Source organism: Colossoma macropomum, unplaced genomic scaffold (genome assembly GCF_904425465.1).
Source record: "Colossoma macropomum unplaced genomic scaffold, Colossoma_macropomum, whole genome shotgun sequence".
Classification (NCBI taxonomy): Eukaryota; Metazoa; Chordata; class Actinopteri; order Characiformes; family Serrasalmidae; genus Colossoma; species Colossoma macropomum.
In genome coordinates, this window is record NW_023494825.1 from 845,001 (window position 1) to 861,445 (window position 16,445).

The 16,445-nt window shown below is 39.4% G+C and overlaps 1 protein-coding gene across 2 annotated transcripts in view; it reads left to right on the top strand.

Moving 5' to 3' along the window:
* The window catches only part of LOC118800192, a 79,908-nt gene that overhangs the window by 34,966 nt on the left and 28,497 nt on the right, over positions 1–16,445 (top strand). For both annotated transcript variants that reach the window (XM_036560370.1, XM_036560369.1), the window contains exons 18-27: positions 789–902; positions 2,068–2,181; positions 6,458–6,571; positions 7,080–7,157; positions 8,767–8,880; positions 9,320–9,433; positions 10,520–10,633; positions 11,073–11,186; positions 14,022–14,120; positions 15,718–15,804. In XM_036560370.1, the coding sequence (XP_036416263.1) occupies positions 789–902; positions 2,068–2,181; positions 6,458–6,571; positions 7,080–7,157; positions 8,767–8,880; positions 9,320–9,433; positions 10,520–10,633; positions 11,073–11,186; positions 14,022–14,120; positions 15,718–15,804 (1,062 nt within the window). The remainder of the gene's footprint in view (positions 1–788; positions 903–2,067; positions 2,182–6,457; positions 6,572–7,079; positions 7,158–8,766; positions 8,881–9,319; positions 9,434–10,519; positions 10,634–11,072; positions 11,187–14,021; positions 14,121–15,717; positions 15,805–16,445) is intronic.

The following is a 16,445-nucleotide window of genomic DNA, read 5'->3' on the forward strand; positions in this document are numbered from 1 at the left end:
AAAACAGCCAAAAGTTTCAAAACGTGTAAAAGGCCATGCTGATGACCGTCTACACCTCCTGGACATATTCTCTCAAAATTATGTTAGCAGATTTCTGAAATCTAAAGCAGAAACTCCAGAGCCCAGCTACGTGTCTATGAAGAGCAGGGACTCAATGTTCAGGCCTCCTGATTTGAGTCCTGGAGGAACTGACATTGACTCAAGATGAGACACAAACACAATATGTCCACTGTAAGACTGAATGACAACATGCACAGCATATAGACCTAAATGAATTGAGTGTATCTCAGTTCAATATTAAAACCAGCAGTGCAGAAGACTTTATACATCTGTAGAGATGTTCTGAGTGTGGTTGTGATGATCTTTAGAAATATCATCGTACATTACATTTTACTGTGACATGCTGTTATTGCTGTACCACTCAGCGGGCCTGACTTTGAGGTTGGCTGGCGCTTACTGAGTCACTCACTCACTGAATGATTGACTGATACCTATTGTTAAAACATGCATGCTCAAGCGTCGCTCCAGACAAACTGCAGGTGGCGCTAAACAATATTAAACCCGCCTTCATACCCTCCCAATTCTACCAACATAAAAGTGACAAATAATGTAACAAAGTGGAAACACATTCATTGTAACACATCATGGGTCTTATGAAAACCCAGTGGCGTTAAATTATAGCAGTGAGTTCTAATTTTATGAGCTCAGCACAGTTTCTTAATTTCTTAGGGAAGCATGTGGCAAACGCATTCTTAATTTAATATACTGTTTCAAAATCATGTTTCTAGACTGCAGAATTACAGAGCAGAATCTCCAGAGTCCAGCCTTGTATCTATGAGGAGCAGCAACTCAATGTTTAGGCCCCCTGATCTGAGCACTGGAGGAACTGGGATTGACCCAAGGTGAGACATAAACACAGTTTAATTAACATGAGACTGAATGACCACAACGGTATTTCATTTCACTGTTTAATGCTACCAGGTGTTGGAGCTGATACATCCTGTGTATTACTGTGTACTACCAATTTACTGTGATGTTAAGAGCAAACATTGTGGCGGTAAAACGTTTGTTGATTCATAAACGAGGATTACTGGCGAGTTCCACTGCTTGTGCGAGGAGCAGCTGCATATTTCTGTAATTTATATGTGACAGTACTGATTCATAACAGGACATAATCCCACAAAACATAACGTCCACCACTTTGGCAGTCATTTTCCTGGTAAGAAGCCAATGTGCATTAATTTAAATCGCACATGCACGCTTTCATCTGGTTACTAGTATATTTAAAAGACATGCTTTGATCTGTTTAAACGGAGCATCATGGTAAACATAACTGCTGTTGTAAGACTACAGATGAGAAAAAGTCCTGCTTGAGCAGACTTTAAATTGCCAGATTAAACTAGCACTATCCCTAAAAAAGCCTTTTCCTTCTGTGACAATTTGATGTTTCACAAATCCCCCTCCTGTGCATGGAAAGTAGATTTAGCTTGGAATCCAATTGAGTGAAGAGTAATTTGACATGTTGAGATTCTAATTACATCTAATTATGTTCAAATTAATTTTATTCCAAGCAGTTTGACCTTTTAATATTATATCTCAATGTACAATAGACTTGAACTGTTTACATAGATATGCAAATTATATGTTACTTGTAAAAGTTTATTTCTCACAGGTAAAAACTAAATCTTTATTAGCCAGTATGAAGTACTAAACTTTATGTGCAGATTAAATTCCTGATATGTAGAACTAAATATATTTTATTTGATATTTATTTTCCATGTTTGTAAATTGAATTTATGACATCACGAATAAAGGAAATAAAAGCAAAAACTACCTGTCACAGTAATGAGTTTAATAATCAGTGTAATTTTTAATTGCAATTGAAAATATACCAAACGTTAAACTTTATGTTAGTTCAATTATAATGAAATGGAAAAGTTCTGAATTATTATTATTATTATTATTATTATTTATTAACTGAGAAATCATACATGCTAAAATATAACTGCTACAGATCTAAGTCCAATTTAAAGATGTTATAATTTACTATAATGTTACCATAACCAGACTGCAGATATCCAGAGCAGAATCTCCAGAGCCCAGCTGTGTGTCTATGAAGAGCAACAACTCCATGTTTAGGCCTCCTGATCTGAGTACTGGAGGAACTGGGATTGACCCAAGGTGAGACACGATCACAGCATAAACACCTTCAGGCTGAGTACAATCAGCTGTATTTCGTTCCATTATTTGATGCTCCCGGGTGTCGGAAATAATACATTCTGTGTCATGAACGCGAGAAGTGGCACAGTGTGTGTGTGTGTGTGTGTGTGTGTGTGTGTGTGTGTGTATGTGTGTGGGTGTGTATGTGTGTGTGTGTCTGTGTGTGTGTGTGTGTGTGTGTGTCTGTGTGTGTGTGTGTGTGTGTGTGTGTGTGTGTGTGTGTGTCTGTGTGTGTGTGTGTGTGTGTTTGTTAGCAAAACATTCCACATTACTTACTGTTTCTTTCTGATTTATAAATCATTTTTTTCCCTTTTCAAACCTTCAACCTCAGTCTTGAATAATGTTTTATGAAACTCAAAGGATGTTTTTACAGAAGAATCAGAGAAAAACCTGGGAAGAATGTGTAAGAGAAAGAAATCAATTTGAATGAGTGATGATTCAGTGGAGAAGAGAAGCCAAAAACAAAAAGCATGCAGATCTTGTTGTGGTTATGTTGATCATAACAGATGAAACAAAAATCAGTTTTTTTGTTTTATGTCAACAAATCGGAAAAACATCTCAATGGCCGGCCGATTGGAAGAGTTCAGTTTATGTGCTAATAACAAAGAAATGAAAAAAGAAAGAGTGTACAAACTGTTGCACAGTGTCCCTAATATCAATCACATGCCAGTGAAATTATGCTTAAGATTATTTAGTGGAGACTGGAACCTTACAGTGAATGAGAACTGCTAAGCCATGTGTGAGCAGGAAAAGCAGAGGAACAAGAGACATTACTGTGGACGTACACTGGATCATTGAAAAAGCCAAAGAATCCAACAGGAAGTTAACATGATTGACTACAGCAAAGCCTTCCGTTGTGTTGACCACATTTACTTATGCAGTGTCCTCAGGAAAAAGGGAACACCAGAGCATTTCACTGTTCTAATGGTATCTCTACACTAATCAACAAGCCATGGTCAGGACAAGAAATGGACAGACTGATTTCACATTGGCAAAGGAGGAGACAAGGCTGCATAATGCTCATTTGGTACAAATAATACCTAAGATGAACGTTTGTCGTGACAAACCACAGGACAGAATGACGTTGACTGTATTTCTGTTCACTGTTTAATGTGTTCAGGTGTAGAAAATAGTGCATTCTGTGTATCATGAACACCTGAGAGGTGAGACAGTGTGTGTGCAGTGTTTCCCACAGGTTTGAAACATACTGATTTTCTGGGGTGGTGGGTTGTGTTGAGTTTGTTGAGCCTTTTTGCTTCGGTAGGTCACACTATAGCTAACCTAAACGCTCTGCAGGAGAACTGAAGTGAACTGAAGCAGGATCGTGAAACAGTGACCACCTGCAAAAGGGTTAAACACACGTGGAAAACAGAGACGTGGGCCAGACGAGAGTAATAGCTGCTTCTCAGTATGCGTTCTTGTGTACTTGCCTGCCGTCATCTTCCACTGCGACTTTTACCAAGAACGGTTAAAGTACCCGGAGGAGTTCTTGCTCCTCCTTGAAAACCAAGGATGTACCTGTTAACTTGTTGACGAGAATGAACAGAAAGACCCAGCATTCAGTGCGGCGTCATCGCACCTGGCAGAGGATCCAGATAGTGGCCCACAGCTGAACGTCCATAAGGTCGCTTTTTTAAGTAATCAGTTAAATCTAGTTTAAAAAGGAGAGAAACAGAGATTAAAGCTGCCGAATCTTTGCTCATTTGGTACAAATAAAACCTAAGATGAACGTTTGTCGTGACAATTCATGAGAACAAGGCTCCGTTTAGGTTAACAGTACCGTTAATACCAAACTGTGGAGGTCTTAGCCAGGTCAGCAGTGGCCAGTCTGAAAGGTGTGTTTACCGTTACAGTGTACAACACTTCACACCATCCAACGTCAAATCATTTTACAACTCCATCTGTGATTACTGACTTTTCGAGGCAGGAGCTGAATGATCCAGTGATGTTAGTGTCTGAGACACACATTGAGGATGGACACGAGAAGGTTGACTTTGGAGAAAAACTGAAGAGGAGTTTATATACAGACAAAAATGTTGTGTAGTTTAAGACAAAACCATGTTTTTATGTGATTCACAGATACTAAACTGTTCTTTCAGCTAAACTGAGCAGAGGATCAGACTTGGTTGCTGAAACACGTAGAGACAAAGACTGAGATGGTTAGAAGGCCAAAATGGATTTATGTGAGCTGGTCTCAAACACTGTAAACTGAATGTAAAATATGAACATGTGTAGTTATTGTTAACAGTCATAGCTGTGCGGTCGGACTGAATTCAGAGTGTGTTACTGTTTATGTGGGATCTGTAAACATCAGGGGTGGGAATCTTCAGGCACCTCACGTTTTGATTCGATTACGATTCAGAGGCTGTGATGCGATTATAAAACGATTATCGATGCATCTTTTTTTCTCTATACAGCATTTCTATTTTCCTACTCTCTGAGGACTTGGTAGTTTTAAAGCTAAGTATTTGTAATGACCCATAATGCATTTACGTCCAATATCTTTTATTAATAAATCAAATGGAAGTGATGTGGAAGTGAACTAGAAGGCTCTCATTCACTGCGCTTGTTTGGAGATGCTGCTGCCACTCATCTGCGATAAAATGCGCAGTTACGGTGAAATAAGATCCAGTGGTAATAGATGTCCACGCATCACATTATTGCCGTCCTGCCTGTTTTCTTTAGTGATTTTATAACTTCAGTTTTGGTCTCGTGGTAGGGGGGGGGTTGCTGTGTCAGTAAAATATCCTCGAGACTGGATGCTGAATCTCGGCCCCAAAGTGAGCAACATAGCGCGAAAGCCCTGGTTCTCAATAACTGAGAACTGGCGTGCAGACTGCAGGTCACCTAGCAACGAAGTCTCGCCGAGCCAGTAGCGAACGAAGAAGGAAAAGCTTCAGCCTCGTAAATCAGTCGAATGCTGAGAGACATTCTACAAGAAACTATTCAACTTTTGAGGAAAAGTCTCCTGGCGGAGATGGAAGAAAACGACTAAAGCTAAAGCTTAAAGCAGAGCAGAGTAAATCTGCGTTCTCGTTTATATTGTTTAGCCTATACTAGGACATCAGCACACACTGAGACATAGAGACAAACTGAACATTAAATGTTGAGGCTCCCAAGCTGGTTTGATGTTTGTTGAAAGGTCAAAATGGCTCTTCTTATCATCTGTGTTGTGACTCCTGATCTAACCTGGCTTTAATGCAGAGGGAGCTGATCGGATTTCTTGCTCATCCAGTGGTGTCTTTGTTATGTGCCGCCACAGACTGTCCAGGCGCTGCACTTGCCCACTTCCAAGTTCCGCCCTTTGCGTTCCGTCAACATTATGTTATAAATTAAATAATTAGAAAATCGATTTTTTACATTTGTGAATCGATTCAGAATCGTTCACGTCCGCAACGTGATGCATCTAAGAATCGAATTTTTCCCGCACCCCTAGTTAACATGGTGTTGATAAAAAAGCACTAAACCTGTAAAAGGCATGTTCATGTGCAGCTGTTTGACCAGCAGAGGGAGCAAACAGACCTGAAGACAACATGCTGCTTTAGAGCTGTGACTGCACTGAGATATTAAAAATGGAGATTTTCAGTTACTGGACAGGATTGTTTTACTGTAACTTACTGTGTCAGTGGATGTATCACATAGTGGATGTATCACTACACGTATCACTACTGCTCCAGTCAGGATTTACCCGTGTTCTAAAAGGTGAAGAACAGGAAAGTCTGCAGGACATGTGTGGAAAAAACATCCTTAATTTAATATATTTTCGCAATATGTTCTTATCAGACATTGGGAATCCAGAGCAGACTATCCAGAGCCCAGCTGTGTGTCTATGAGGAGCAGCAACTCCATGTTTAATCCTCCTGATTTCAGTACTGGAGGAGCTGTTATTCACCCAATGTGAGACACAGTTTAACCACCACAGGACAGAGTAACGTTGATTGTGGTTCTTTTCACTGTTTAATGTGTTCAGGTGTAGAAAATAGTGCATTCTGTGTATCATTAACACCTGAGAGGTGAGACAGTGTGTGTGCAGTGTTTCCCACAGGTTTGAAACATACTGATTTTCTGGGGTGGTTATATGTGCTGTTATTTGTCATTGTACTTTTGATCTGAAGTCTCCAGATTTTTATTCAAGTTTGTCTAATTCTGATTTAATGTCAACTCAGCTCAGAGGTCTGCAGGACACGTGGAGAAAACATCCTTAATTTAATATATTGTCGCAATATGTTCATATCAGGCTTCCGATGTTCGGAGCAGAGTTTCCAGAGCCCAGCTGTGTGTCTATGAAGAGCAGTGACTCCATGTTTAATCCTCCTGATCTCAGAGCTGGAGGAGTTGTTATTCACCCAAGGTGAGACACAGTCACAGTTTAACCACCATAAGACAGAATGATGTTAACTGTATGTCGTTTCACTGTTTAACGCCAGTAGGTGTAGAAAATAGTGCGTTGGTCTGAAACTGGAACTGATAAAAAAGCACTAAACCTGTAAAAAGTGTGTTGATGTACAGTAGCGCTGTTTGACCAGCAGAGGGAGCAAACAGACCTGAAGACAACATGCTGCTTTAGAGCTGTGTCTGCACTGGGATATTAAAAATGGAGATTTTCAGTTACTGGACAGGATTGTTTTACTGTAACTTACTCTGTCAGTGGATGTATCATATAGTGTATCACTATACGTATCACTACTGCTCCAGTCAGGATTTGTACGTTTTGTAAAAGTTAATGTGAAAAACAGGAAAGTCTCTCAGATCTCTGCACACATTTTCCCAAGTTGTCACAAGTCCCCTCTTTAGTGTCCCACAAAATGTTCCTAGAATGGTTCTCTACAGATCTGACCAATGTGTTTTTCTTATTCAAGGCCGCCAGGACCACATTGGCGAGCGGGCTTTTGCCCCCCCACTTTTCAGAGTGCTAGAGGAGCTGTTATTCACCCAAGGTGAGACACAGTTTAACCACCACAGGACAGAGTAACGTTGATTGTGGTTCTTTTCACTGTTTAATGTGTTCAGGTGTAGAAAATAGTGCATTCTGTGTATCATGACCACCTGAGAGGTGAGACAGTGTGTGTGCAGTGTTTCCCACAGGTTTGAAACATACTGATTTTCTGGGGTGGTGGGTTGTGTTGGGTTTGTTGAGCCTTTTTGCTTCGGTAGGTCACACTATAGCTAACCTAAACACTCTGCAGGAGAACTGAAGTGAACTGAAGTGCTTAATGACTGACTGAGGAAACCATGATCACCTGCAAAAGGGTTAAACACACGTGGAAAACAAAGACGTGGGCCAGACGAGAGTAATAGCTGTTTCTCAGTATGTGTTCTTGTGTACTTGCCTGCCGTCATCTTCCACTGCGATTTTTACCAAGAACGGTTAAAGTACCCGGAGGAGTTCTTGCTCCTCCTTGAAAACCGAGGATGTACTTGTTAACTTCTTGATGATTATGAACAGTAACACCCAGCATTCAGTGTGGCGTCATCGCACCTGGCAGAGGATCCAGATAGTGGACCACAGCTGAACGTTTATAAGGTCGCTTTTTAAGTAATCAGTTAAATCTAGTTTAAAAAGGAGAGAAACAGAGATTAAAGCTGCCGAATCTTTGCTCATTTGGTACAAATAATACATAAGATGAACGTTTGTCGTGACAATTCATGAGAACAAGGCTCCGTTTAGGTTAACAGTACCGTTAATACCAAACTGTGGAGGTCTTAGCCAGGTCAGCAGTGGCCAGTCTGAAAGGTGTATTTACCGTTACAGTGTACAACACTTCACACCATCCAACGTCAAATCATTTTACAGCTCCATCTGTGATTACTGACTTTTCGAGGCAGGAGCTGAATGATCCAGTGATGTTAGTGTCTGAGACACACACTGAGGATGGACACGAGGAGGATGACTTTGGAGAAACACTGAAGAGGAGTTTATATACAGACAAAAATGTTGTGTAGTTTAAGACAAAACCATGTTTTTATGTGATTCACAGATACTAAACTGTTCTTTCAGCTAAACTGAGCAGAAGATCAGACTTGGTTGCTGAAACACGTAGAGACAAAGACTGAGATGGTTAGAAGGCCAAAATGGATTTATGTGAGCTGGTCTTAAACACTGTAAACTGAATGTAAAATATGAACATGTGTAGTTATTTTAACAGTCATAGCTGTGCGGTCGGACTGAATTCAGAGCGTTACTGTTTATGTGGGATCTGTAAACATGGTGTTGATAAAAAAGCACAAACCTGTAAAAGGCATGTTGATGTGCAGCTGTTTGACCAGCAGAGGGAGCAAACAGACCTGAAGACAACATGCTGCTTTAGAGCTGTGACTGGACTGGGATATTAAAAATGGAGATTTTCAGTTACTGGACAGGATTGTTTTACTGTAACTTACTGTGTCAGTGAATGTATCATATAGTGTATGTATCACTATATGTATCACTACTGCTCCAGTTAAGATTTGCACGTTTTATAAAAGGTGAAGAACAGGAAAGTCTGCAGGACACATGTGGAAAAAACATCCTTAATTTAATATTTTGTCACAATATGTTCCTATCAGACATTGGCAATCCAGAGCAGACTATCCAGAGCCCAGCTGTGTGTCTATGAGGAGCAGCAACTCCATGTTTAATCCTCCTGATCTCAGTGCTGGAGGAGTTGTTATTCACCCAAGGTGAGACACAGTCACAGTTTAACCACCATAAGACAGAATGATGTTGACTGTATGTCATTTCACTGTTTAACGCCAGTAGGTGTAGAAAATAGTGCGTTGGTCTGAAACTGGAACTGATAAAAAAGCACTAAACCTGTAAAAAGTGTGTTGATGTACAGTAGCGCTGTTTGACCAGCAGAGGGAGCAAACCGAGCTCAAGACAACATACTGCTTTAGAGCTGTGTCTGCACTGGGATGTTAAAAATGAAGATTTTCAGTTACTGGACAGGATTGTTTTACTGTAACTTACTCTGTCAATGGATGTATCATATAGTGTATCACTACACGTATCACTACTGCTCCAGTCAGGATTTGCACATTTGTAAAAGTTATAGTTGAAAGGCTACGTGTGGAAAAAACATCCTTAATTTAATGTATTGTCACAATATGTTCCTATCAGACATTGGCAATCCAGAGCAGACTATCCAGAGCCCAGCTGTGTGTCTATGAGGAGCAGCAACTCCATGTTTAATCCTCCTGATCTCAGAGCTGGAGGAGCTGTTATTCACCCAAGGTGAGACACAGTCACAGTTTTACCACCATAAGACAGTAATGTGTCGACTGGATTTTATTTTCCTGGTTAATAGTACCAAGTTGCTCCAGTAGGTCACACTATAGCCAACCAGCCTTTTTTTAAAGGCTCTGCAGGAGAACTGAAGTGAACTGAAGTGCTTAACGTCATACAGAAGAAACAAAGATCTCCTGCAAAAGGGTTAAACACACGTGGAAAACAAAGACGTGGGCCAGACGAGAGTAATAGCTGTTTCTCAGTATGCGTTCTTGTGTACTTGCCTGCCGTCATCTTCACACCATCCAACACACCATCCAACGTCAAATCATTTTACAGCTCCATCTGTGATTACTGACTTTTCGAGGCAGGACCTGAATGATCCAGTGATGTTAGCGTCTGAGACACACACTGAGGATGGACACGAGGAGGTTGACTTTGGAGAAACACTGAAGAGGAGTTTATATACAGACAAAAATGTTGTGTAGTTTAAGACAAAACCATGTTTTTATGTGATTCACAGATACTAAACTGTTCTTTCAGCTAAACTGAGCAGAAGATCAGACTTGGTTGCTGAAACACGTAGAGACAAAGACTGAGATGGTTAGAAGGCCAAAATGGATTTATGTGAGCTGGTCTAAAACACTGTAAACTGAATGTAAAATATGAACATGTGTAGTTATTGTTAACAGTCATAGCTGTGCGGTCGGACTGAATTCAGAGCGTTACTGTTTATGTGGGATCTGTAAACATGGTGTTGATAAAAAAGCACAAACCTGTAAAAGGCATGTTGATGTGCAGCTGTTTGACCAGCAGAGGGAGCAAACAGACCTGAAGACAACATGCTGCTTTAGAGCTGTGACTGGACTGGGATATTAAAAATGGAGATTTTCAGTTACTGGACAGGATTGTTTTACTGTAACTTACTGTGTCAGTGAATGTATCATATAGTGTATGTATCACTATATGTATCACTACTGCTCCAGTCAGGATTTACCCGTGTTCTAAAAGGTGAAGAACAGGAAAGTCTGCAGGACACATGTGGAAAAAACATCCTTAATTTAATATTTTGTCACAATATGTTCCTATCAGACATTGGCAATCCAGAGCAGACTATCCAGAGCCCAGCTGTGTGTCTATGAGGAGCAGCAACTCCATGTTTAATCCTCCTGATCTCAGTGCTGGAGGAGTTGTTATTCACCCAAGGTGAGACACAGTCACAGTTTAACCACCATAAGACAGAATGATGTTGACTGTATGTCATTTCACTGTTTAACGCCAGTAGGTGTAGAAAATAGTGCGTTGGTCTGAAACTGGAACTGATAAAAAAGCACTAAACCTGTAAAAAGTGTGTTGATGTACAGTAGCGCTGTTTGACCAGCAGAGGGAGCAAACCGAGCTCAAGACAACATACTGCTTTAGAGCTGTGTCTGCACTGGGATGTTAAAAATGAAGATTTTCAGTTACTGGACAGGATTGTTTTACTGTAACTTACTCTGTCAATGGATGTATCATATAGTGTATCACTACACGTATCACTACTGCTCCAGTCAGGATTTGCACATTTGTAAAAGTTATAGTTGAAAGGCTACGTGTGGAAAAAACATCCTTAATTTAATGTATTGTCACAATATGTTCCTATCAGACATTGGCAATCCAGAGCAGACTATCCAGAGCCCAGCTATGCGTCTATGAGGAGCAGCAACTCCATGTTTAATCCTCCTGATCTCAGAGCTGGAGGAGCTGTTATTCACCCAAGGTGAGACACAGTTATTACCACCATAAGACAGTAATGTGTCGACTGCATTTTATTTTACATGTTAATAGTACCAGGTTGCTCCAGTAGGTCACACTATAGCCAACCAGCCTTTTTTTAAAGGCTCTGCAGGAGAACTGAAGTGAACTGAAGTGCTTAACGTCATACAGAAGAAACAAAGATCTCCTGCAAAAGGGTTAAACACACGTGGAAAACAAAGACGTGGGCCAGACGAGAGTAATAGCTGTTTCTCAGTATGTGTTCTTGTGTACTTGCCTGCCGTCATCTTCACACCATCCAACACACCATCCAACGTCAAATCATTTTACAGCTCCATCTGTTATTACTGACTTTTCGAGGCAGGAGCTGAATGATCCAGTGATGTTAGCGTCTGAGACACACATTGAGGATGGACACAAGGAGGTTGACTTTGGAGAAACGCTAAAGAGGAGTTTATATACAGTGGTGTGAAAAAGTGTTTGTCCCCTTCCTGATTTCTTATTCTTTTAAATGTTTGTCACACTTAAATGTTTCAGATCACCAAACAAATTTAAATATTAGACAAAGATAACACAAGTAAACACAAAATGCAGTTTATAAGTGAAGATCTTTATTATTAAGGGAAAAAGAAATCCAAACCTACAGGGCCCTGTGTGAAAAAGTGATTGCCCACCCCACCCCGTTAAAACATGGAACAGTGGTGAACCTTCCCAGGAGTGGCTGGCCGACCAAAATTACCCCAAGAGCGCAGCGACAACTCATCCAAGAGGTCACAAAAGACCCCACAACAACATCCAAAGACCTGCAGGCCTCACTTGCCTCAGTTAAGGTCAGTGTTCATGACTCCACCCTAAGAAAGAGACTGGGCAAAAATGACCTGCATGGCAGATTTCCAAGACGAAAACCACTGCTGAGCAAAAAGAACATAAAGGCTCTTCTCAGTTTTGCCAGAAAACATCTTGATGAAGACTTTTGGGAGAATACTCTGTGGACTGACGAGACAAAAGTTGAACTTTTTGGAAGGTGTATCTGGCGTAGGAGTAACACAGCATTTCAGAAAAGGAACATCATACCAACAGTGAAATATGGTGGTGGTAGTGTGATGGTCTGGGGCTGTTTTGCTGCTTCAGGACCCGGAAGACTTGCTGTGGTAAATGAAACCATGGATTCTGCTGTCTACCAAAAAATCCTGAAGGAGAATGTGCGGCCATCTGTTTGTGACTTGGGTTCTGCAGCAGGACAATAATCCAAAACACACCAGCAAGTCCACCTCCGAATGGCTTAAGAAAAACAAAATTAAGACTTTGGAGTGGCCTAGTCAAAGTCCTGACCTGAATCCAATTGAGATGCTGTGGCATGAACTTAAAAGGCAGTTCATGCTCGGAAACCCTCCAATGTGGCTGAATTACAGCAATTCTGCAAAGACGAGTGGGCCAAAAATTCCTCCACAGTGCTGTGTCTAATATTTAAATTTGTTTGGTGATCTGAAACATTTAAATGTGACAAACATGCGAAAGAATAAGAAACCAGGAAGGGGGCAAACACTTTTTCACACCACTGTATAGACAAAAAATATCACGTAATTTAAAATGAACCACGTTTTTATGTGATTCACAGAGACTAAACTGTTCTTTCAGCTAAACTGAGTGGAGGATCAGTTACTGAAAGTAACCAAGTAACTATCAGTTACTTGGTTACTGAAACACGTAGAGACAAAGACTGAGATGGTTAGAGGGCCAAAATGGATTTATGGTCTAAAATACTGTAAACTGAATGTAAAATATGAACATGTGTAGTTATTTTGAACAGTCATAGCTGTGCGGTCGGACTGAATTCTGAGCGTCTCTGTTTATGTGGGCTCTGTAAACATGGTGTTGATAAAAAAGCACTAGCATTAGGTAGTGAGTGGCTCTGAAATAAGCTTTTGTGAACAAGCAAAGTTTCAGTTTAAGATTTATTTTAGTTTGAGTTTAATAAAAACTTGCTTTAAACTCAGATTCACAAATGAGTTTTCCTTTACTAAAATACATCTGTATTTCTCTGTTCATAAACATAAACTAGCAAAAACAAATTTAATATAAATTTTATCATTTATGTTGAATAAACACTCCCAAACTGCTGCTGCACTGACATTGAACCATATGCTTGCACTGGGTCGGTATGTCCAACAGGTCAAAACAAGCTCAAAACAAAGTGTGCTGTGCCCTGATTGGTGTTCTTGCTTCGCGCTTCTTTTGTTTTGACATGTTACGTTTTCATACACACATAAACCAAACCAAACGACAGATTTCTCATAATGTAGTGGAGTAAAAAGTGAGATATTTAACTTTGAAATGTAGTGGAGTGAAAGTAAAAAGTCGCCCAAAATGGAAAACTTCAGGAAAGTACAGATACACAAAAAACTACTTAAGTACAGTAATGAATTACATTTACTTAGTTACTGTCCACCACTGATTATTACACACTATTCATCATACCTGGCAGAGGATAGTAGAAATTACACCTGCCAAATTATTGCTCATTTGGTGAAAATAATACCTAATATGAAAGTTTGTCGTGACAGTTTGTAAGAACAAGGTGCTTCATAGGAACTGTGTATCTGAATACTGTTCCTGTTTATTATACTGAATAATAATATTTAGTAATATTCTCTTTAATATCCAATCCTAATTGCCTATTTAAATAAATTATATGTACAGTTTTACACTATTTTCATGTCAGAGGTTTAATATTGTTTTTTCAGGTGTTGTTTCATGCTGTAGGTAACTGATAATAAACTCATTAGCCTAAGAATAAATGTTTAAATGTTGAATGTTTTATCACCCTATGCATCTGCAGCAGCTCCAGCATCTCCAGAGGCCAGCTGTGTGTGAAGAGCAGCAACTTCCAGATGGACCATTCAAAGTCCAAGAGTAAAAGAAGACGCCGTATCAGAAAGTAAGTAACAACATCAGCATTTAACATAGAAAGAAAAAAGCTAGATTAAACATGAGAATTGTTTCAAACTTTCAAACAAAATTGTATTTAATACAAAGATGCATGTAGGATAAAAGTTATCCAGTTGGCCCTGTGTGAAAAACTAAATGCCCTCCTTAATAAACCAAAAGTAGTTCAATTAGTTCAATTAAGATCAATAAAACTAGACAAACTTGCTTAATTACTGGCTGTTTTACAATGACTGCATTAGAATAGTAAAAATAAAGTTTGCTTAACTGGATTATTTTACTGTAGCTTACTTTGTCAATTGTTTATATCGTATATTGTTTTATATAGTATATGTATCACTATACATACATACATATCACTACCACACCAATCATGTTAAGAACACCTTTTATAAAAGTTGTAGGTGAAAAACATGAAAGACTCTCAGATCTCTGCACACATTCTTCCAAGTCCTCACAAGTCCTCTTTTTAGTGTCCCACATAACGTTCCTAGAATTTCTCTACAGATCTGACAAATGTGTATTTGTGGATTTTTATAGTACACTGTAATTTATTGACGCAGTACACCTTGCTTTTTATTGTGATATGTGCTGTTATTTGTCATTGTACTTTTCATTTGAAATCTCCATTTCTGTATTCCAGTTTGTCTAGTTCTCATTCTATGCCAACTCACCACAGATTTCTCCAAGAAGCAAGTGGAAGAACATCCTTAATTTAAAATGTTGCCTCAATATCTTGTTATCAGGCTCCAGAAATCCAAAACAGATTCTCCAGAGTCCAACAGTGTGTCTATAAAGAGCAGCAATGGTTTAAGTACTCGGAGGTGTGCTTGCTCCGCTCCGAAAACTGAGTATGCATCTGTTGGTGATTTGTGATGGCCAAACTAAAAACTATATTTTTACCATTGCAACACTTCACACCAGCCATCAAAGTGAAATCATTTTACAACTCCATCTGTTATTACCAAATAGATGAGGCACTTGAAGTATAGAGTTATGTTGGCATCTGAGACACACATTGAGGACTAAGATGTGGAGGTTGACTGGAGAAAAAAGTGAGGAGGAGTTATATATAGAAAAAAAAATGTCTGCATGTAGATTAAAACAAAAACATGTTTTTATATGATTCACAGACACTAAACTGTTCTTTCAGCTAAACTGAGCAGAGGATCAGACTTGGTTACTGAAACACGTAGAGACAAAAACTGAGATGGTTAGAGGGCCAAAAATGTATTTATGGTCTAAAATACAGTAAACTGAATGTAAAATATGAACTTGTGTAGTTATTTTGAACAGTCATAGCTGTGCGGTTGGACTAAATTCAGTGTTTCTGTTTATGTGGGATCTGTAAACATGGTGTTGATAAAAAAGCACTAAACCGGTAAAAGGCATGTTGATGTGCAGCTGTTTGACCAGCAGAGGGAGCAAACAGACCTCAAGACCTTGTGCTGCTTTAGAGCTGTGTTTGTGAATCCTGCTCCTGTTTATTGTACTGAACAAAAATGTTTCGTAATATTATCTTTTAATATGCAATCCTAATTGCCTGTTTGAATGATGAATGAATGTTTAACCACTCTATGCATATGCAGCAGATCCAGAGTCCAGCCGTGTGTGGAGAGCAGCAACGTTGTGATGGACAGTTCTAACTCATGGTGTAGAAGACCCTCCAAAAAAAAGTGAGTAATGACATCAGCATTTAACATGAAGAAAAAAGCAAGAGGAAACACAAGAAGGGTTTCAGATTTTCAAACAAAATTTTCATTAATTGAAGGATAGATTTATCTAGTAACCGTTGTCCCTGTGTGAAAAACTATGTGCCCTCCTTACTAACCAAATGTAGCTCAATCAGTTCAATCAGGATCAATTAAACTAGACAAACAGGCTTAATTACTGTCAGCCCTGCTGAATCTAAACATCACGTAAACAGAACCTTTCCAGCAATGTGAGGTGTCTCAACAATCAGCACAGTATGCTGTGATCGAGAGAGATTCAGGAAGAGATGAAAAGGAAAGAAGGAATGCTGAGTTAGCATTAACAGATGTAACTGCATCCCAGTCGTCTTCTTTGGACTCTGCAGTCCACAGAGCGTTTACATATAAGGCTTGATGGGTCATCAATGTGCGTAAGTATGTATATATTGATATGAATTGGCAAAAAGGTTAAACGTGGAAAACAAAGACAGGAGAATAATGGCCGTTTCTCAGTATGCATTCTTGTGTTCTTGCCTGGTTTTACACTAATATAGTTATTAAATTATTTTATGTACATAGTAATTTTATTGATTTGTTTAATTTGGGTTGTTCCTTGTGTGTTTTTC